Source organism: Pholis gunnellus (genome assembly GCF_910591455.1).
Source record: "Pholis gunnellus genome assembly, chromosome: 21".
NCBI lineage: Eukaryota > Metazoa > Chordata > Actinopteri > Perciformes > Pholidae > Pholis > Pholis gunnellus.
Genome location: NC_136548.1, coordinates 3018993 through 3041444, shown reverse-complemented (window position 1 = coordinate 3041444; position 22452 = coordinate 3018993). Strand labels below are relative to the sequence as shown.

The following is a 22452-nucleotide window of genomic DNA, read 5'->3' as shown; positions in this document are numbered from 1 at the left end:
TGACACAGGAGGGAAAGCAGAGGAAAGACATGATAGAGCAGAGCTCATCGATTGTTAGTAGGTGAAAGTCAATTAACTAGATGATCTCTTCAAAGAATCAAATCGCTAGAAACTAAAGAATCAAATTGCTAGAAACTAAAGAATCAAATTGCTAGAAACTCTACAGTTGTTAACCTATGCATCAAAAACAGTGTCAAAAGTGTCTGCTTAATAAGTAAACTCGTGATAAATTATGCATTAATGCAAGAAAAAAAAAATACCGTGATACACCCTTTTGGTCATACCACACAGCACTATGTGAAACGGTAAAAGCCAACAGCCAGTACGGGAAAGCTTTGGGTTCGCTACATGTCAGGTGCGAGTTGCCCCTCTGCAGTTGTCAGATGTCCTAACCGCCCGCTCGTTTCTCTCCGATCAGATTAATTGCGGCCTTTCAAGTAACCTGACAGACAGAGCACAAATTACACGTTCATTAAAAGCACCCGGGTGTTATTTCAGCGTCAGCTACTTATCAAAAGGCCACGGCTGGGAACCAACGTCACAATTATATGAACAGCAGTGATGTTTAAGGCTGTCAGTTCAGACAGTTAGAGAGCGCTCTCTCTCACACACAGAGCGAGCGAGCGAGAGAGACAACTGAATATTCAACACGGTGAGCGAGTACGGCAACAAGTCAAGTCTTCTTCAATACAGCATGATGTTCATTTAGTAAATTATAGTCCATTTAGAATCAAATAGACCATAAAGCAGAGTATGCTTTAGGGCGGGCTTACTGCCACTATCAGAGCTGTATACGGCATCTCTACGTAACTCCTCCACATTCCAAATATGGTAACTTCTGTTCATTGGTTGCGAGAGAAAAAACATGGCGACGGTCATAATCCAAGATGGCAACGGCGTAATCACCGAACTCGAGGCTTCAAAACTGCATTCTACAAACTAATGTTTGACGTCACAATGACTACATCCACTTCTTATATACAGTCTATGAACACAAGGTTGATAACGAGTCGCTGGATAAAACACATCAGGTAAGATGACGTTACATTTGTACGTGAAACATAGCTAACTTACCGTTGCTAGCTCGCAAAGCTAACGGCCGTGTGTAGAATTGTGGGAGGCGAGAGATGTAGTTCACTGATTGGTTCCACACTAAACGATAAAGAACCTATGCCAAACTGCAACTTCTTGACGTGCAAAATAATCTTTTGAACTGACAATCATATGTGTAATTCCTACAGTACATATATTTTTCTAAAATAAGGTCCCATGGGCGGGGATGACCGTTTTTACTGAATAAAGCCCGTTAACGTTAGCTCTGCAGTACTGCGCTGCTTACCAGCAGCTAACAGCTCACGTTTAACAAGCTCTCCTCCTGCCAATTTCACATTGAAAAAAGTCGAGAGGCAGACTAATACATAGTCTGTTGATGGGATTGACAATGAGCTTTCACACAGAACGGGAATATTACGTGGCAGAAAGCGACACTTTGTTTTTTGGAATGATGTCGACTTTCTTTCGCACCACAAACTAAAAGCATCAACCCATCACATTGTGCAGAAGGGGTTGAGTTGTACCTATAATTATGAATCAACAATATGGAGGCTAAAAGGCAGAGCCGGCCAGATTCATTCCGTTCATACCTTTCACAATAAAAGCCCTATCCGTATAGGAGTATATATTCCTCGGTCCTTTAACAAGTTTGGCTACTTTTGTTAAATAAAACGGTTCGTATAGTAAAATGTCAAGTAATAACCAGGCCCACACCTGATCAGTTGCTATATTAAAAAAAAGTGTTTTTAAAGTGTGTGTTCTGTCTCCAGTTGGCAAGTGTGGCCCTTTTGTTTCTGTGTTCTTTAAAAAGAAAACCTAATAAAATACAAAAATATATAAATAACACTGACCCATAAAAATAGCCTTTTGCAATACATTATACTTCACAATGAACTGTGCTGCATATTCATACAAAAATGTATTTCTTTAGGTTCCCCCTAAGCTTATCTTGGATTAATAAAAATAGAAAAAAAACTAGCCGAAAGTATGGTCGAGTAGGTATTAATACTCAGAACAGTGTGGAATTTTTCAAGGTTTCCCTATTGTTGGGGGGGAAACAGTCTGTTTTCGACACACACAGGTTAATTTACATTGACTGTGGATAAGGTGAAGTACCTGACAGTTTCAGGTTAATCAGAAGAACAATGGCAGGTCAGAAGTGAGCTACTCAGAGAGAGATGAGCCAGTTTCAGCAGAGCGCTGCACAGTGACGTGGCCTAGTTTTACTGTCAGATATGGATTTTCTCAGGAATTCTACTTGGCAGTAGGGGAGTAATGAACTCGTGTTGAGAAACCGGCAAATGACGGCGAACGCTGCATCTTTCATCGTGTTTGATCTGCAGTGAGCTCATCTCAGCAGGATGAGATGACGTACTGTATTTACTTTTGGTAGCACATTAAACTGGCTTATCGACTCTTCTCACACGGGCCACATTCAGCAGCTCGGTCTGCTTTGAATGCATCGCCTCAGCCGACCAACACACTATCCCAAATGTCCTTCGGTTAAATTGTGTTATCTTTCTTTCCCCGCAGTTCAGTGATGTCATCAAATTCCCAGCATATCAACAGAGCCATCTAAGTTGAGAAGGGAGTCAACAGAAGAAAAAAAAAAAAAGAAGGTGCATAAACATGCCTGGACATGACAATAACAACCTGAAGAAGAGGCGGCTCGACCTGCAGAGCTGCTGCATGGACTGCGTCTGTCAACGGCATAGCTAGCATAGCACCTCAGAGGAGCAGTGAATGACCAGGAAATGCCTGGCAATCCAAAACATTCTTCTTATGGACTGCAATCAGCAGTTGTACTGGCATTTGCTGCAAGACGGTGCAAAGCTGATCAGCCCCTCAATGAGTGACGGTTGATCAAGTCACACAGGTGATAAGGCACCAAATTAAACTGGCAGTGCACAGCCCTGACACCTCTCTGTGATCTCGGCCTGGACATCACTGAGCTATTCTTGGTCGTGGTGACGGAAGAGGAGCACTCTCAAGTCAGCATTGGCTGGTGTGCTCGGGGAGTTCGGGCACGATTTTATGTCAGGTCGGCAACCACGTGGGAGAGGAGGGAGGGAGGCATGTGAGCAGATTGAAACGCAAACCATCAGGTGTGTTGTGCCGACACTTGGCTGAGACTGAGAGAGAGCTGGGCAGAAGAACGCGGCTGAGAAGACTGAGCAGAAGGCCATTACAGGAAACGCTTCCTTCCACTGTCCATAACAAAGCAGACAGGAGATCTTGTCAGCCTCGGGCGTGGCTGGTAGGATATCATATCTCCCACCAACTCACTGCCCCTTCCTGTAATCAGAGCCAGGGAGACACAGGGGGGGGGCTGATCAGGACAATGTTTACACTCAGATTGTCACTGTCAGTGGGATAACTGCAATTCAAATTCACTCATGACAGGGACTTAACATACAGAGGATTTAAAAAGGTACCACCCCCCCGTGCCTGAATACATGATGACTTGTGCAGGATAAGGACTGACGATCAGGGGGGTGTCAGAGAGCACTGGTGTTACGGATCAGGTGGTGTCCCGGTTAACTGGTGACTGAATGTGTCAGTGTTTGCTTGGACACAAGTGTTAAAACATGAGATAATATTTAGCGGTTCTTGTGAGTATTCTCATCTTTTTTTCATTAAAATGTCTTTATAGCACACCACTGCTTTGGATAACAGACCCCTGCTATGGACACAGTTCTGATCAGCATACACAGGGAGCAGACTATTGGCTTATGAAGATCATAATAAAGCTTAAACAGAAAGTGATGTTAAGTTAGAACTAATATAAAAACTTCAAAAAATAAACAGAGCCTGGGCTTGTATGATTGGTACAATCACATCTTGAATAATATCACAAAGACTACAAATACAGAACTGTAGGCTGCAATTAGTAATTTCATCAGCGATGAATCTGCTGACCAATTGTTTAACTGTTCAGATATTTCCCTCTAATTATACAGCCCTACCTCTGCGTATTTAACATAATATTATTGCCACGATAGGGGGGTGTGGAGAAAAAACATTGGCCAAAACAAGAGAAAGGTACTGGATATGCAGCCAGTGTACTTTGATTATGTTAACGTCATTTACAACTCAACACGCATACTACATTCTCACAATGAGCTGTGATCTGGCATACCTCCTGTAAAGAGAATGAGCGAGGGGAACATTCTGCAGCATTTCTACTTCCTGTGCAATCCCATTAGCAAGCGACAGAAGAAGAAAAAAAAAAGCTTCTTTTCCTGCCAGATAATGTGTTGCACATTGGGAGAGGTGAAAACAGGAATCAGGTTAACATTTAACAGTGCCAAACACAGCGTGACCGTCTCGAGCCGAGCGCTCCGTTTGAAGTTTACAAGCAAGGTAAGCCTCTCTGACAGCATTCTCACCGCTGTGAGGTTAGATAAATTAACTTCCTGTTCTAAAAGGTTTCTGGCATGTATATTCTCATCATTCATGCAACTCAGGAGAGACACAAAAAGAAATACCCTCCTACTTTTGCTCAAGCCAACTCCTCTAAAACACACTGGTTTGGGAGCGGCCATTTATTTTGCCTGCATAATAGCTACAGGTGGACTTTACCATGCAGGTGTAATAGCTACTGAGAACAAAGGCTGTTTGTTTGGGCTAGCTCATGCAGGTGGAGTTGCAAGGACACAGCCTTTGTCCTTCAAGCAGTATCCTGCCCAGATTGTGGGACTCTGTCTATGCAACTGTATGTCTGTCAAAGTTAACCATACGATGATACTGGGCTTTAAAGAGACAGCAGGACTTTAGTTACATGTATACAGTCCACTGGATGAGCATGCAGTTGACACATGAGGACCCACACTCATCACAGTTTAGTACAACAAATGAGCCAATTGAGAGTTTAGCTCTGGCTGATTGGACACAGTAGAGCAAGGGCTGTTTTAGTATTTGTGTTATACATGTTGTGGTTTTGTTGTGAATTGCCCAGACACTAGTCAAACCGGTGAAACGCTTCTCGCTCTCACACACACACCCCCTCCTCAAACGCACCGATTACTCATGCTTGAAACCAGACCGTTGACTCAAAGGGCGCTCACTAACATACCTGCTGAGGAGACACGCCTTGCTGAGGTTCTACGTTTCCGTCATTACGCAACCTCTGTCTCCCAGCTACTACTCACCTGTCTGCACAGTGAGGTCAGCAGGAAACGCCACGGTTTCTTCGGTACCACTGGTAACATAGTTTACCGATACTTTTCATGATCATTTTCTGTGAAGATACCGGAGATACGTCCTTGCCAAATCAACGGCTTCAAGTTGCTATCGTTTCTGCCCAGGTGTTTGCTAACGCCCACTTAACCTAGTAGTAAATTCCCCCATGACGCATGGTTTACTGTAAGTTTAAGTTTAGTTAACAACAAGCAAGGCGATGGTTGGCAAACCACAATACGAGATTGGATAAAAACGCATCCTTAACAATCTTTATACAAGAAAAACGCCGTTTAAATGTGTGTGTCGTTATAGACAGACCCTCTTTTCCGTAGAACATGACTGACGAGACTTTCAAGTCATTCAGTCACTATGGTACGTTCTGCATGGAAGAAATACACCAAGCAAACCACTGAAGCACAGCAGGTTTTTTATGACCGTACACCTATGTTTGTTTCCATGTGTGAGATAGTAACGTTAGGCAACGTTAACTTCAACCAATTCCTTAAAGTTTAACATGTCATATAAGAATGCATGTTGTGAGCAATGTAGCCAACTCTACGTCTGCGAAATGTGCTAATTAGCTTGTCATTACATATGGCGCGAGCACTCATGTTTAGCGGTTTGATTTCTGGGTGGAATATTAGTTGGTAGCCAGCTAGCCAGTCAGCAATAGGGAGAGTGATGTCTGGCTAACCTAGCAACTTTAGTTAGCTCGAGTTGGAGCCATCCAGGCGGTGGACAGAAAACGGGTGGCTATGATGAACACGGTGACGTTAGTTACATTGTTAGCCTCCTGGCTCTCAAGCAAACACCTGTTGGCACGAGCTCCCAACCCACCTGATTCAAAGCAGCCGTTGCTCAGAGGATGTCTACGGTTCACAGCCGCTGGAGAAGAGTCCACCCCCGGCCAGTGTCGGGTGATTTAGTTGGCTAAAGCTCTATCCTCAAAGTCGGGAAACAATGTGACCAGACCGTAAGCGAGTAATGTTACTCCCAGAATCCAAGCGACAGTGTATTTGCCGATGAAATATCACGACTGAGCCCCAGTTCAAACTAAAACGTGGACTGGTGCTCCTTCTTTTTCCACTGTGGTAACCTCGGTGTTTCCTGCTAGGCTAAACTTCACTGTTTTGCTAACTCCTCCCTTGTGATGCATTCAAGTGCACCTCGTTAAACTCCTACCAAGAGATCAAAACCCGCCCATCCCGGCCCACTTCCGCGTTCGCTTCTGTTCTAAAACATTTCATAGGTCAGTGTAGTTTTTCCTATGACTTTTTCACGAGGGGCTTCTTTCATCATCTCTCTTGAAACAGGATACTCTATTCGTAGCAAAATGGGTTTTCTGTTTGGATAAAACAATTATTTGGAAAATGGTAATCCCACTACTGGGAAATGGTTGTTCGATGTTAATGTTGATTTATGTTTGTTAAAATGATGGTGTTTACATTTTTTAATTATAACGGAGACACTGAATTTAGAATATGGACAGGAAATATTTGTAGATGTTTTTCTTTATATTGGCAAATTCTTACAATTTTCTGATTATAAATTAAAATTTAAGCAACAATTGTTCTGCAGACACAATTGCCATACACTAACTAAAATGCAGAAGAGAGAGATTTGAGTTATCACTTTGATGGGTTGTCTAACCAAAACTCAAGCAAGCAACAATAACAGGCAACAGTTGCTAAAAACATTCACTATATTTACACGTAAACAAGGTTATTACACTACAATAACATCTGAAACCCATATTTACAAGAGAACATTCCACTATGGGTAAATCTGTCACAACACAGACAATGAGTGGAAACAAACTGTGGCCAAGAATGCTTTTGGATTTTAAAAAATCCCATTGAAAAAGCCTATCATTTCATCTGATCTTTCCTTTGCTTAAAAGGAAAGTTTATGAAAACATACACAGATACCTTAGCTTCTGCAGAGCTTCCTTCCAGCAGAACATTAAAACAAGACAGGAACTTTTGTTTATTTTTTATTTTCAATCAAGATACCAAAGGAAAAGTATGATTTTAAATCCTGTTTATTCCCACACATTAAATTACAGAATATTTTGATAATTTCATTTAAAATAGGGGCAGGTTGAGACGAGCAGAATAAATTGAAAATAAGACTTCTGGTATAACCTTCAAAACAAAAGCACAACAGTTCTTTTTTTTAAATCTGAAAACAGCTTCAATAGTATAAACTGGCATGTTATTTAAAGCCCCTACGTACCTACGGCTCAGCCCAAAGATTTTTTCACTTAATCTGCCTAATTAGACTTTTTCTTAAGAATAACTGTGTAGGCGAGTCCAGACCGTGTTTCCTTCACATCTAGCTGACCCCAACTAATACCTTCAGTATGAGCTTCAGTATCAGTTTTATTAAAATAATAAATCAACTGTCATATTGCAATTCTCATCCTAGATCTGCCCATTATCAAGCAGATGAGCAGAAGTCTAATTAGCCAGAATAATTCAAAACACCTGTGTGAGTGTGCAGGGCCTTTAAAGCCGAGTCATTCTTGGCCACTATTCGGAGGAAGTCGACACACAGCCCTTATATTTTATTGCCTTACAAAGTTATTATAGCTAATGTGTCCACATACGATCTCTTACTTACACATTCAGCACACATTAACAGGTTTGTGTCCACGTGATGGATGTTAGAACAATATTCAGTCTCCTTTTAGCTCCGTTTTTGTTCTCCAACAACTCCTGAGGAAAAATAAATCTGTCTCTTCAGCTACTAAATATTCCACCAGCTAATCTCTAACTGTGTCCATCTGCTGTTTGCTACAGAACAGGTAAAACAATGTTTTACTGCGAAGGCACATTAACTTCTCAATCAGCTTGTGTGCATAACTGCATTAGTTTAATTTGAACAGTGAAAGATTGAAAGGAAAAAGAAACGCCCATAAAGAGGAATGAATCGGTTATACAGCAGAGATGCGTCGACAACGGTCAGGGCAGACTGAGAGCCCGAGCTCCCTCTGAAGGAGTTGTGACATAGAAAGTTGGGGTTCCACTGTATCGCTCCTGTTAAGGAAAAAATGACAAACACAGACACACATGAGTACTTAATCCATAGTAACCTTCAACCAACAATACATCTGAAACAAAATCTCTAAATCTGAGAGCTAAGCATTACAGCTGTACGTGAGCATACTGATGTTCCTTGCGCAGAATGTGAATAAGCATGATGAAACCAGACTGTCCATCTAGAGCAGCTGCAGAGGCACTTCATGCTCCTCACAGTCCGAGGAAGGAAGTTCAAAGAGGGAGCCAGAAGAAAGAACCACTGGGTTTGTTTATCGCAGTGAGACGCCTTTCCTCTTCAGCCGAGAGAATCTTCTCGTCCTCCAGAGTTACACACCGAGTCCTTAACTCATCAGACTTTAATTTATCATGAAATAATGTGAATACGCTAATTCCAATGTGGAGCATTGGTGCCGATTTTTTATTTGTTTTGGAAAGAAATATTAATAATTAGTCAAGTCTAACAAAATATCATCTAACCATCAATGTCAACTATGTAGAAAACACAGCAAAAAAACTTGACTTTCAAAATCAAAACTATGTCAGTAAAATAGGAAGTAAATGTAACTCTGACATATGTTGTATGTTTTAGGTCTAAGTCTAAAAGGCAATGTGATCTCACAGAAATACGTGAAACATCTTAATGGCTCATTACCTCGTGGAGGCACGGAATGTGATAGAATTACGTGCCAGCGCTAGCGAAACAACGTCAGGTTTAGGCAACAAAACTACTTCTTTAGGTTTAGGCAACAGAAGAGTATGGTTTGGGTTAAAAGTACTATGTCTGTTACGTGTTACATTATGTAATTCTACCCACCACAACACCGACTATTGGTTTCACAGGGGACACAGACACCGGTCAACTGGGTGAAAGTCCTGTGTTTGTTAGACAACACTCTCATATCCGTGCATTGACTGGAGCTACAGTACGGAAGTAATTATCTAAGCTTGGCATAAAGACTGGAAACAGCCAGCCTGGCTTAAACTTCAAATGTCTTGGCCATCGGCTAGTCACAGTGACTGAATTGTCCGCTGGTTGCTTGGCAACCTCATGGCGACGACAGGAATCCAGGAAGTCATTGTGTTCGGAGAGAAATAGATTGAGCACGTGACATGACGTCTGCTTCTTCATGTTTCATGATAGTGAAAGGCACACAAGACATTTGTTAGGCCTCAAGACAACCCACAATACAAGGTAAACAAACACCGGTAAAAATAACATTACAGGTAAAGTCCACAGGGCACACTCACAAGAGTGATGTTGAGCCTCATCAAACTCTCACCTGCTTCTGCAAAAACAGGGAATAAGTGGATTTCTTAGAATTAGCTATTATTTATTGCCACTTCGGTGCTCTTAATCCTGGACAACAGGGAACAGAATTATCCATAGATCATAATGTAATAAATGAAGAAACTCATGAAAGGTGTTACTGGTGGATCTACAGGGCTGCATGGGAAGCAGAAATGAGTCCTGCCCCCCCCCCCCAGAGCAGCCTGTGAGAATCCTGAAAACAGTCTGCTCCCCTGACGGGATTATTTCCAACTCACTGCTGTTCTCTAGCAGTACTGCCACTGCAATGCAGCTCTATATGAAACAGTCCCGTCAACAGATAATTAATAGAAAACTATGTTTGAAAAGCACAAAAGCGATCACTTTAACAGATTCAGCCAGCAGTGTTTTAGATTCCATGTCTGAAAAGGTCTGTTACATCTAAATGTCCACGTTATGACGTGTAAGCATTTGTAAAAAATGAAATCAAATTCTGTAATTTTAGGCACAATGAGTAGGATTTGTCGGTTGCAGTTTGTAAACACAACATTCAAAGTCGGCCCGTCCTGGCAGCTCCAGATTCACCCTCGTTTGGGAACGAGCTTCATCCAAGATCCAGAAAGAGCGCCGGACTTTTAAGACAATTTTCGTAGTGTCTGAACGGTGGCATTACAACTTCAGAGTTCGTCACGTGGTGAAATTAGGCCCAGGAGGACGTTTTCAGTATATCCACTCCCCGGTACAAACACTTGAATAGCCCTGATTTAAATCTTTGCGTCCTAAAAGTTACAAAATGCACTAATAGCCTGAGTTATATCCGTTAGCACAATGAACTGCCGTTCATGTGAGAGAGCAGAGACAGAGCAGCTGGGAGGAGGGGCTAAAGGAAATGCTAGGGCACCCAAAGATGCAGAAGATCCAGGTAATTTTATACACAGCAGTCGAGCCATTGAGGTTTCATGCGCCACTGACAAACTTTCATAGAATGAACGAGGTCCCGTCTCCAACGCTGCATCCAGTTCTCTTTACACACCCATGGCTTTGTCCGCTTGGCGTTTCACCTCTTTATATTTGCATTTTTTTTGGCGCTGTGGCCGCCATCTTCCTCTTGGACGCATGCTTCGGATCTAGCCCCCCGACGCTACGTTTTTATAGCAGGTTGACGGCCAGAAATGTCCAGAACACAGCAAAATAAGAAAATAAAGGCAGAGGGCGGGGTCTCTACAGATAGCTACAGACAGAATCATTCTGCCTTTAACACAGACTATTATTTACTATTTCAGTAAACCATATGACAGGAGAACAACATTTTCAATGACCTCCTAGTCATAATCTGTATCCTTTTGATTAAAAAGGTTAGCCCCAACTCTTAACTAACTGGATAGCAGGTTGAGTTGTGACCACAGAGAACAATCGTTCAGAACTTGGCATGTTCTGGTGCTATTAGTTTAAGTTCTTTGCCCAGAGCTCAGGACTTGACAAGCCGGAGTGAGGTGCAGTTAAGTATTTCTGCCGGGTCGGGAGTCACCAGATCAACCTTGAAGCCTTCAGCCAAAGACACCTTCAGCAGCTCCTCCACAAACACCTGCATGTCCGTGATATCGCTCGGGTTGCGGTGCATGTTCATGATGTCGTCCGACTGCACGAGCTCCGGGTACGAGACGGTCAGCCCCCGGTAGCGCTGCTTGTCGTACTGATCCCGCGGCAGTTCGTCGGGCCTCGGCACCCACTCCAGTTTCAGCCTGTTCTGCGTCGGGTTGCATGGACAGGGGCTAGCGAGGCCCTGGGGTGTTCTGTAGGAGAAGCGCTCACAGAGGAGGGCCAGGAAGGCCCTCCAGGTACAAAAGAGGTCCACTGTGAAGGCTTGCACGGAGCATGTGCGGAGCTCATAGTTTTCTGGCCCATGGCGCAGGTTGAAGTGGAGAACGCGGACCTGGAATGAGAGGGCAGACTGTGCTGACTACACATTCTCCAGAGTGCACACAAACAAAAGAACCGGTCCGTCCATGTCTCTGAATGTGCAAACACGCATCTTCTGCTCATATACTGTATATATGGTAAACACACATGGCTCTCACAAAGGTTACCCAAGGCCATTCATATCTAAAACGTTCTGTTGAACCCAATCGAAATTTTTAATTCAGGTCAAAAGGGAAATGTTTGCGATTTTGAGGAACGTGCCTATTTACTTTCTTACCTCAAGTTCGAGGAACATTATGCCTAATATTAAGCTAATTTAGCTTAGCACAAAGACTGAAAACAGCTAGCCAGGCTCTGTCCTAAAGTAACAAACTTTGCCACGTTAAAACCTCGCTAATTACCACACTTTCCCTCAGCCAGGCTAGCAGTTTCACCCCCCGCTTCTTATCTTTATGCAAGCTAAATTAGCCTGCAGCTGGCTGCAGCTTTATATTTAGCGTACCGACACACAGAGAGTGGTGTCAATCTTTTCATCAAACTCTCAACAAGAAGACAAATAGGTGTCGTTTCCGAAAAATCGAATATGAACTAAAACTCAAATAATGGGCCTCATGCAAGAACATTTTCTTTAACCTCATCCAAAATCTTTTTTATCTGACGTTTGCTGGTACAAGTGTTTAAAGTCACATTCACCAAACTCTTAACTGGACTTGTAAAATCGATAGTCCATCCTGTTTTAGGGAAAGATTCATACGCAAAAATGAGTAAAGGGAAGAATTTCACAATGCATGAAGCCCATTGATTTGATTAAATGTAAAGAAAATATTGCTCCAACTTAAAAAAAAGTCATACCTTGGAATCAACATTCAGCACAATCATGGCTCCTAGCGGCCCTCCTCTAAGGCTGAGAGGCACTGACGCCTCATAGCGGCAAATCTCCTCCAGCAGGGGCCGTATCTGAAAGAAATCCGCCTCCCTCCGCAGCAGTGCCAGCTCTGAGAAGCCGTCCGGCAGATCCAGGGAGCTAGAGCGCAGGTAGTTCAGAATGTACCGGAACACTTTACCGTCCCGGTCTATGAAGACGTTCCCTCCGTTATCTCTCAGCACGGGGATTTGTCCGGTGAACATCGCGCCGAGCATGGAGTCGCGGCAGCCTGTCAGAGTGCCCAGGGTGGTGGTGTAGATTTCCCCACCAACGTTCAGCGACACCGGGTCCTGGAGAGAGTTCCTGTTGCTGTTGTCGTCCGGTGAGTTGAGGTTGGGCATCTTGGAGGCAAGGCGATCGCGAAGCCCTCTCTGATGTTGTTATTGGGAGGACGAGGATCCCTCTGCTCTGGTCAGGAATGCTGAGGACCAAGAGGATGTGGATATTCCAAGTGCTTCCTTTGTTTCCAAGAAAGACTTGTTTCCTTTGACAGCTAGTAGCCAGGATACGACCAAGTTAGAAAAGATGCGAGGAAATCTGCCAAGTCCGCTTCCAACGCTGAAGATTTATGAAACAGGAGTTTCAAACAAAAAAAAGAAGGCTGTTGCTCTTTTCCTTCTCATTTGTGCCAAGCAAACGTGTCATCCTTATAAGTTCCTGTGATTTTCTGTGGTTAAATGTGCATCTTTGTTGATTCTGAGTGGTGTCCGCTAACAGCAGGCCCAAAGTCTGACTGTGTTAAAAGTAGAAAGGCAGCAGGACCACAGTGACCAGACCAGCATGCTAATAACTGGACACTTGTGGCTCCACGAAGCTCGCTTTTATTCTCAGCTCATACCCCCTGCTCTCTCTCTCACTCACTCACACACACACACACACACACACACACACACACACACACACACACACACACACACACACACACACACACACACACACACACACACACACACACACACACACACACACACACACACACACACACACACACACACACACACACGAGCTGTCTGAGCAAGACACGAGGGACTGGGGCAATTTGTGTGAAATGCGCCCCTTAAAGTGACAGACAGAATATTGAATGTGCTTTTTATCCCCTGTGAACAAAAGTCCTCTGACACTTTACATTTCAAATGACTTCGGAATACAAAGATTTTTTACAGAAAACAGAAAAAGTTTAATTTCCCAACTAAAACTGACTTAGTTGCACCATATGTTGCAGGATGAGAATAAGTCAGCTGAATATATACAACTCCATTAGGGTTGTCACGATACCAAAATTATGACTTCGATATGATACCTGCCATAATATACCGATACCCGATACTTACGATGCGATACCAGAATTCGACACAATACCACAAATACGATACGATACTGGTATATTAAAACATCTGTATGGTTCCCTTTTTTACCAGCTTGTTCCTGCCCAGCTTTTTGAACACTTAACAAATGGCATTAATATTAGTATTCGCCTCCAGCAAGATATTAATGAAAACTACCTGTCATTCTTTGAACTCTTTGAACAGTTGGGGGTGTCTGTCTGAAAGGTGCTTTGCCATGTGTTTCGTGTTGCCTCCCTTGGTCTGTGTGGCTTTGAAACAAGTTTTGCAGACGAGTCTCTGTCTCTTGTGAATTGTTTTGATTGCATAACATAGTTAATATAGTTCATGTTGCTTGTGTAACACTGTTTATGTTGTTAAGCTGTAGATCTGAGAAGCTTAATTGACCTGATTTACTTTTATTGGGAATAGCATGAAACAGGAAGTGCTTTTACTTTGAAGAGCTAGGAAGTAGCGTGATACGTGCTTACGATGAGAATGATAGTATGAAGAAATCCACATTTCGAGTGCGAGAGCGCGTTCTGTTCACTTTAACAGTCTGTTATACGCAGTTCAAAAGTAAAGTGATTCCGTTCAAAACCAGACGTGTCTTGGTCCTCATTAGAAGCTCCACTTCACAACAGTATGTCAGTGGGCTTTCCTTCACTGTCTGCAATGGAGCCAAAGTACTTCTGGCAACTTTTGACAACAAGCCGAGGACGGTCGGCAAAAGCTTCTGCACTTGATGCCATGTCTCCCCTGCGATCACTCGCTGTGAGTGAGCGCTACCTGTTGCGTGTGTGAGCGCTGGGCAGCCCCGCCCCCTTGCAGTCAATGCGTGCCGGCAGCATGACAGGAAGCGGAACAGTGAGTGCGCTCTGATCGCGCGCTATTTTAATGAAGTATTGATACTAAAAATATGCAAAATCGTATAGTTTTTAACGTACGGGTACCGCGGTACCTTTTTAGTATCGATACACCGTGCAACATTAAAGTCCATTACTCGCTACAAATGTGATCTTCAAAAGTAAATGATATCAAAAAGAACTTCAACTGGAAGCAATAGAGTGAAGAGAAAGAAACAGCAGGATGTTGCCTGGTGTGTAAATATGCATCCACAACAAAATGCCCATGCTCAACTTAAAGTTGTGAGTCGGTTGTAATATTTTGGGTCATAACAGTGAAACACAATCATTTTGAAACTTCTGAGATGGATGAGAGGACAAGATCTAACAGATCTAACACTTCCATGAATCACATGTGCTTTTACAGTCTGACCCAGTGTTAAATTCAGACAACCAAAATCCTGACGAAAATGATTTGTTGACAACCTGTTTTTCCCCAACGAAGCAGGACTAAAACTAAATCAAAAGTAACCATTTCAAATGTGAAAGGCGGACAAATGGAAAATTAGGAATCACTGATTTAATCAGGCGGCAACCTCCGGTTCTGCAGAGTGAAGCCGCTGCGGAAGTGTCCTAAAACCTGCATTCTCTCTACCGACCAGCAGGGGGCGACTCCTCTGGTTGCGAAAAGAAGTCAGATTGTATAGAAGTCTATGAGAAAATGACTACTTCTCTCTTGATTTGAGTTTATGTTCTCAATGTCTAGTTAAGTCTTCTTCAATACAGCATGATGTTCATTTAGTAAATTATGGTCCATTTAGAGTCAAATAGATCATAAAGAGGAGCATGCTTATGGGCGGGCTTACTGTGATGGCCTTGTACCTTCAACAAGCCCTGTGGGCAGCTCTACTTATTGGTCCTCTCATGTTGGACAGAGGGAAAGACTGGACGCTACAGTGACTCACTGTCGCCCTCTGAAGGTACAAGTGGTACTACAAGACAGGACGGGTCGGGGCTAGCTGGTTAGCATGCTCATTTCAGATATCTCTGCAACACGTCTTTGACATGACGTCAACACTAACATTCTGTTGATTATTTTAGTTAAAAGGCTTTAAACTTAAATTCTGGCCACATCTTACACATTGCACCTTTAAATAAACGCATATTTTGGCCTAATAGCTTATCTATGTGCATCTACTAGCTTTCAATACAAGTATTTTTTAAAAAACATTAAAAACAAAACACTTATTTGTTGATGATAATCCTAATAACTCACATACAGTACATATGGTATCTACAGTACACAGTGTATGAAGGAGTGTGCATTTTAACCTGTATGTGGAGTATAGTCCGGTCGATGGCGTGCGCCTGCAGCAAAGTCACGGTGCATCCGCCGAATCCTCCGCCGGTCATCCGGCTACCAAACACCCCCTGCACCTCCATGGCTGCAGACACCAGCTCATCCAGCTCCCTGCAGCTCACCTCGTACAGGTCTCTGACACAGGGACACCCGGTGAGCACACACCCCTCTCCCACATCCTGTCCTAAACCGTGACTCTAAGGTTCTACGGGCGCGATGCAGCTGCTTTAACTGTTACCTGAGGGAGTTGTGGCTCTTCACCATAAGCTTGCCAAACTCTTTGTAGGCTCCTCTCTTCAGGGCTTCGGCAGCTTGGACGGTTCTTTCTATCTCCTCAATCACGTGACGAGCTCTTCGATAGGTTACGTCATCCAGTCTGTCCCTTGCCTCTGAAATGATAGGGACATGTCTGGAATTCACACGCTACGTCGGGCTTCAGTGAGCTTCAAGAGCATTGGATGTTAGTTAAAAATTAATTTCTTTTATCAAAATTTGCAGCATTGATATATTGATATGAATGGGAGGAGGACACGGCAGGAATTAGGATAGTGAGCTAGTCCACAACAGAGAAGGATAGGGCTTGATAAAATAAGACGGAAAGGGACAGGATGATAACAAATATATATACTTCACACCCTCTAGGTCCTTAATAGTGGCATCTCTGAGACTGTCCTTTCCCAGGATGGAGGCAGCCTCCTCACACCGTCTGCGTCTTATGGGGTACTCGCTGCCGCTCAGAGAGTGCTTCACATTGGAGTTAGTGATGAGAATGACCAAGTCTGGATCTGCCAGAGGGACAGGGGTGGCCTCCAGCGACCTGAGTCCAACCACAGACAAGTACATTATTGAAAATGGTGGATGTAAAAATGTCCCTCCGCCTTTGAAGGCGTTTTGCCACAAACATGCCAATTGTAACAAAGAAGAATGTTGCACAAAAACCTTTGGATTAACCTGCTCTCATTGGACGTGTACAATACCTGCAGTCAATGAGCAGAGCATGGCCCTCCCTGCCCAGAACAGACACAAACTGATCCATAATGCCACAGGGCACCCCGGCATGAGTGTGTTCTGCCTTCTGGCAGGCCACCGCTGTGGATATCTTGTCTCCTTCATCTGAAAGATGAAAAAACATGTAGAGTAAATACAGACGGCCACCTCCGGTTCTGAAAAGTGAAGCCCATGCTGAGGTGCCTTAAACCTGCATTCTCTCTACTGGCCATCGGGCGGCGTCTCCTCTGGTTGCAAAAAGAAGTTAGATTGTATAGAAGTCTATGAGAAAATGACTCTACTTCTCTCTTGATTTATTACCTCAGTAAACATTGTAAACATGAGTTTATGGTCTCAATCTCTAGTTTCAAGTCTTCTTCAATACAGCATGATGTTTATTTAGTAATGATGGTCCATTTAGAGTCAAATAGATCACAAAGAGGAGTATGCTTTAGGGCGGGGCAACTTTGTGATTGACAGGTCGCTACCACAGTGTTGTCTGGTCTGGAAGTTGTATTGTAAAAGTTAACTGTAACAGTTTTACATTCAGCATTCAGTTGTACTTATCTCCACCCTCTCGTGTCACTTTTGGTTGCAAAAAAACCTTGGCAGAACTTCAAGCTGTAATTAAGCAATATCAGTTCATGTTAACACCAACTCATCAGTTTGCTGATGCGTCGATCCAATATTGGCCGTTCCTTGAAAAATCACTTCATCCATCTCTAATATAACGACAGATTCCTTCCTGTCTGCACTACCTGAACATCAGAGTCACACTGGTCCGACCGTATTCAGATTCTGACCTGGCTTGAGTTGCTGCAGGAATGTGTAGAAAGCCACCTCCAGAGAGGCGGAGCTGGACAGACCCCCTCCCAGGGGGACACTGCTGGCTATCACTGCCCTGAAACCTGGGACAGGAGGAGCTGAAGCACCGCAGACAGACAGGGGAGACAGAACACATGACATAAATATGCTGCGGTGTCCGACCAAAGCAGGTCAACATGTGAGATATGCTGCAGATCTGTTCTCATTCACTTTGACAGGACTACATTCACTGGACGGGGTAAACACTGGAAAATAAACTCCTGTAGTACTATTAGTAGTAATATCTATTTTTCATTAAGTGTATGTCATTATAGCCATCAATACACTCGTTGCTTTGTTTACCCCGGTAATGCTGGATAACACCCTTCACATAGTTCGCCCAGCGGGGTAACCCCGGTGGAAGCGGTGATCCGTCACCGGGCAGGCTGAAGTCCACCCTCCGAGGCTCGTCAGCATCCTCGGTTGCCGTTACCACGGTGACATCCGGGCCAGAGGTTCGACTCCCAACCACCACAGTCACGAGGGGCAGCGCCTGGCTCAGCAAACCCAAACAAACAACGCAGCTGAGTGGTTATCTTTTCCTCTGTGTCACAGGGGAAATAGCCTCAAAATAAAACCAGGAAGTATTACGTTTCCTGCTTATCACGGATTTGTGGAACTATAGTCCATGTTCCAGTCCTGAGGTTCTGCTCTTGTTACGATAATGCCTAATAAATGCCTAATTTGCATAATGAAACATAACATTTCAGAGAACTTGTAATACAGAAAAATAAATGTTATTGTCAGTAATCAACTGGGGAAGTTGTATAGTGGTATCTATTTGTTTTTTTTACCCTATTCATCTGTAGTGTCTTAAAAATTATTGGAATTTAACAAAACATCTCTTTAAAGACCGTTTTCTCTAAATGAGTTTTTTTCTCAGACTCTGATCCAGAAATCTCCACTTCAGTAGCTCTCACATACACCAAACTTTACACTTTCATTCCTCTCTCTATTCTGAAGGTTTCTAGGAGGGGTTTGTTCACATATCATTCAGAGACTCATTTATACATCATTATATCACTAAAAGCAGAAATGGAGTTTGTATGGCTATTGACGATGTCTTCTGATTTATGGAGTGAAAAATTAAGAGGTATAGAAAACCACTTCTGTAAAAACCTTTGAAACTAATATTTCAACAAAATGAAACAAGAACTTTGAAACTGGCTTCATCCAATGTTCTGGAAATGTATGCACTGTATCACATATTTGATAAGATAATGCCTCATTCGCATTTTCAAACATATAATATCAGGAAACATTTGTATATATTCATGTTTTTCTTAATTACAGCTGGTAATTAATCAATTCCATGGTGATATCTATGATGAACTGTTACCCTATTAACCTGGGCTATATTCTGAACTGCAACGCTGTTGTTAACACACGATTACAGAGCAGAACAGTCAGTGAGCTGCTGGCTGCATGTCCAACAGCAGAGTGACTCCCTAACATGTTTTAGAGAGACCCAGAGTCACGTACACCAACAGGCACCAGGTTAAAACATTAAATTGACAGAATTTCTGACGAGATTTGGCGTGACAGTCAAACAACGGTGTATCCCTATCACCCAAATCACACCAGTGAGCAGTCGTGATGTTACCATCGGAAGCACAAATCCCTGGTTGTAGTCGGTGTGCTCCCCTATCAGGTTGACTCTTCCGGGGGCACACACCGCCGTCTGAGGAGCCTCTCCGCCGAACACCTGGCCATACAAGAGCCGAGCACGCGCGACGAGCTCGGGTACACTTGGAAAAGAACTGGCCATTGAAGAGTAGACACTTTCGTCCGTTAAATTTTAAAATTACATCAACGATACATGCGCGCGAAAACCACCTAAGTTATATGAGGAAACTTAGACGCTAATAAAAACGCTAAGTGGCCGTGACATATATAATAAGTTCTTATGGCATGTCAGCTGCTGTTTACTTCCTGGTGTGTGTGGCCAAATAATTTATTGTGAGGCTCTGGTTGGTGGAAAGAGGTCACGTGACACAGCTTGCTATTTCAGCTCAAAGCATTGACGAGAAACATTCCTGGAAACAGTCATTTGTTTCCATTTGTCTCCTCATGCATTTACAATATTTCCCTTTGAGATGTACTGGAGCAGAAGTATAAAGTTGCCTGAAATGGAAATACTCAAGTAAAAGTACCTTTAATTTGCACTTAAGTGGCCCATATGAGCAACGGTATGTCACTCTGCCATTGTTCATTTCGCAGACCGAATGAAGTACGAAGCACGGTGTGTGGTTCCCCCTGGTGGCCACAGGTGGCCATCACGAATTAAATAGTCCGGTTGCCAGTGAGCCACCCAATGCACAAAAAGGTTGCTGGTTCAAGCCCCTGAGAGGTTTTTTAAAGGAGAACTACGCCCATTTTCAAAATGCATCGATGTTATTCCTACGGCCTGAGTCAATGCCAGAATATGAGTGACCATGTACAACTCTCTCCTAAATCCCCAAACTAGTGGGCTAAAATTCAAACGTGTGATGTCATCAAGTGCTCCATAGGTAGTGAATTGTGAAAGGTGTTATAGATGACACTGAGAGGACCCAGGGGAATTGTTCTAAGTATATGGGTACATTTTCTGTCACACAACTGAGAACACTACAATAGAATAAAGAACAACAGCCATTCTATAGGTCCACAAAATCAGTCTCCCATTCCCTGGTTTCTGAATTTCCACACTAACAGCTAGCATGCTACTTAGTAGGTTAAAACAGTATGTACGATTTTTTTTGCATGTCTGAAAACTTGGGCGTGAAACCAATTGTACGTTTTGCATATTCTTGTAAAACAGTACAGCATGCAAACACTTACGCCGGCATTAATATCCCACAATGCAATGCGGTAGTGATGCCAATATTAACAGACAATGGCGTCAATAACGCTTCAATTTGAACTCAAACAAGATTTCCCTTTTTCTGGCCGTCATATATATTTTTGGGAATTAGTTCAGACTTTTTGATTCTCACAAATCATTGTTTGGTCACATGGGGTTGGCACAGGTTACCATGGTTACGGAAAAGTATGTAATGATAGTACACATGTATTGATTGATTTTGTATATTCTACCTGATGACCTGACACACGTTTGATGCTTCCTTCTCTGGTGTCCAGCTTTGAGAGAGAGTAGCTCATGTTCACAAATACTGATAGAACCTTCCTCGGACCTTAAGGGGGTGTTCACCTTTAAACTGGATTCAAGGAAACATGCTTCATGATTAAGATTTGAATGAAAAATACAAGCAAGAGCAATGCTGAATTTATACTTTTATTATTTTTTTTCACCGTAAAAAAACAAAACACGTAATTTGGAAGTGTTAGTTAACAGTTTGGTTAAGAACATTACTCAAATACTATCTGGCAGATTCTTCACTTTGTTCAACTATTTCCATTTATATTATATTATCGTGTATATTACCTGTTTCAATAAATAACATCAGATTGACAGCTGTTTTATGACAAAAGCAAACAGTATAATACTTCTAATATAATAAATAAACAACAATGATTTCAATGCTTTGGATTTGTACAGTTACAGTTTTTGCTATCATGACTTGATACAGTTAAAAAAAACACACCTTTGGTGTTTAAAGGAACATTTTTGTCCGATTCGATTTGACGCAGCAGATTATCAGACAGCTCTTGTAGAATTGGGCCAATATTAAACCATCTCAGACAAATCCCAGCCCTGTGTCTGATGACACTGCACTTTCTCACATGTATCAGGAGCTGTAAGTATAAGAACTACCTACATGGTTAACAGTCTTCTCATGATGCCAAACATATTTTGAAGTTTTTTTTCTTCTATTATTCCAAAGATTTAGAAGATTGGAGACTAATACTGATCTCACTTCATCTCCCAAGCACACATTCCTGATTCGGTAACAATTTCTATGACGCCCATGTTTATAATGCATCATAGACATGGAAAGTGTTGCCAAAAATTCCTGCAATTCATACATTTCTTCATGAGATTATCCTGGTATAAATATTCATAGTTCTTCTTGACACGTGTAAATCAACAAAAAATAATGTTCTAAAACCAGCTCCAACAAAACAAAACAAAAATAGCACTGTGTAAATCCTTTTCTTTAACATAAGATTCTTCATGAGATTATCCTAATATAAATATTCATAGTTCTTCTTGTCACGTGAAAATCAACAAAAAATGAATGTTCTAAAACCAGCTCCAACAAAACAAACGGTCCGTCCTCAATAAAAACAACACTGTGTAAAACCTTTTCTTTAACATAAGCTACAGCAGATGACTTAAGAGTGTGATGTCTAACATAGAGACACGTCTTATAATCTGTTCAAACACTGACACTAATAAAGCATTTATGTCACAGTGGCCAGGCTTGCACTGCACAGTACGTATCGAAGTAAATTAAAGACAAAGTAAAATAAAGCTAAGAAAAGTCATTGCTACTATGAAGCACATGCATGTACGCCTTGTCTAACAAGCTAACAAGAAGGCAGCAAATGTATCTAGTGCATCATCATCTATTGCATAACAGAGCAAATTCTATTTATAGTATAAAAACTCTAGATGGCTCCTTAATAATATAGTTTGGTCATTCACTGATAGAAAGGATGAACAAATCGATTGTGTTGAGCTAAAATACAGTCACTGTGAATCAAACATTTAACAAAAAATTATCTTCAAAACATATTTTACAT

General features: G+C 42.4%; 3 protein-coding genes across 3 annotated transcripts in view; all 3 read right to left on the bottom strand.

The window, feature by feature from the left end:
- Positions 1 to 6363, bottom strand: part of llgl2 (LLGL scribble cell polarity complex component 2) — a 28635-nt gene extending 22272 nt beyond the window's left edge. Inside the window, exon 1 of the mRNA XM_079182772.1 lies at positions 6073 to 6363. The gene's annotated coding sequence lies outside the window, so the exon portion shown is untranslated. The remainder of the gene's footprint in view (positions 1 to 6072) is intronic.
- An 862-nt stretch (positions 6364 to 7225) lies between these two features.
- galk1 (galactokinase 1) lies at positions 7226 to 19693 on the bottom strand. The gene is made up of 8 exons (XM_079182285.1): positions 19370 to 19693; positions 18070 to 18259; positions 17706 to 17825; positions 16893 to 17028; positions 16551 to 16732; positions 16154 to 16304; positions 15888 to 16050; positions 7226 to 8273 (listed from the first exon to the last, which is right to left on the bottom strand). Exons 1-8 carry the CDS (start codon positions 19532 to 19534, stop codon positions 8199 to 8201), a joined length of 1182 nt encoding a protein of 393 aa, XP_079038411.1. The 5' UTR covers positions 19535 to 19693; the 3' UTR covers positions 7226 to 8198.
- Positions 8289 to 15880, bottom strand: LOC306712852 (BTB/POZ domain-containing protein KCTD21-like). Its single transcript, XM_079182288.1, has 2 exons — positions 12316 to 15880; positions 8289 to 11476 (listed from the first exon to the last, which is right to left on the bottom strand). The coding sequence occupies exons 1-2, from the start codon at positions 12727 to 12729 to the stop codon at positions 11012 to 11014; spliced, it is 879 nt and encodes a 292-aa protein (XP_079038414.1). The 5' UTR covers positions 12730 to 15880; the 3' UTR covers positions 8289 to 11011.
- Positions 19694 to 22452: the final 2759 nt, after the last annotated feature.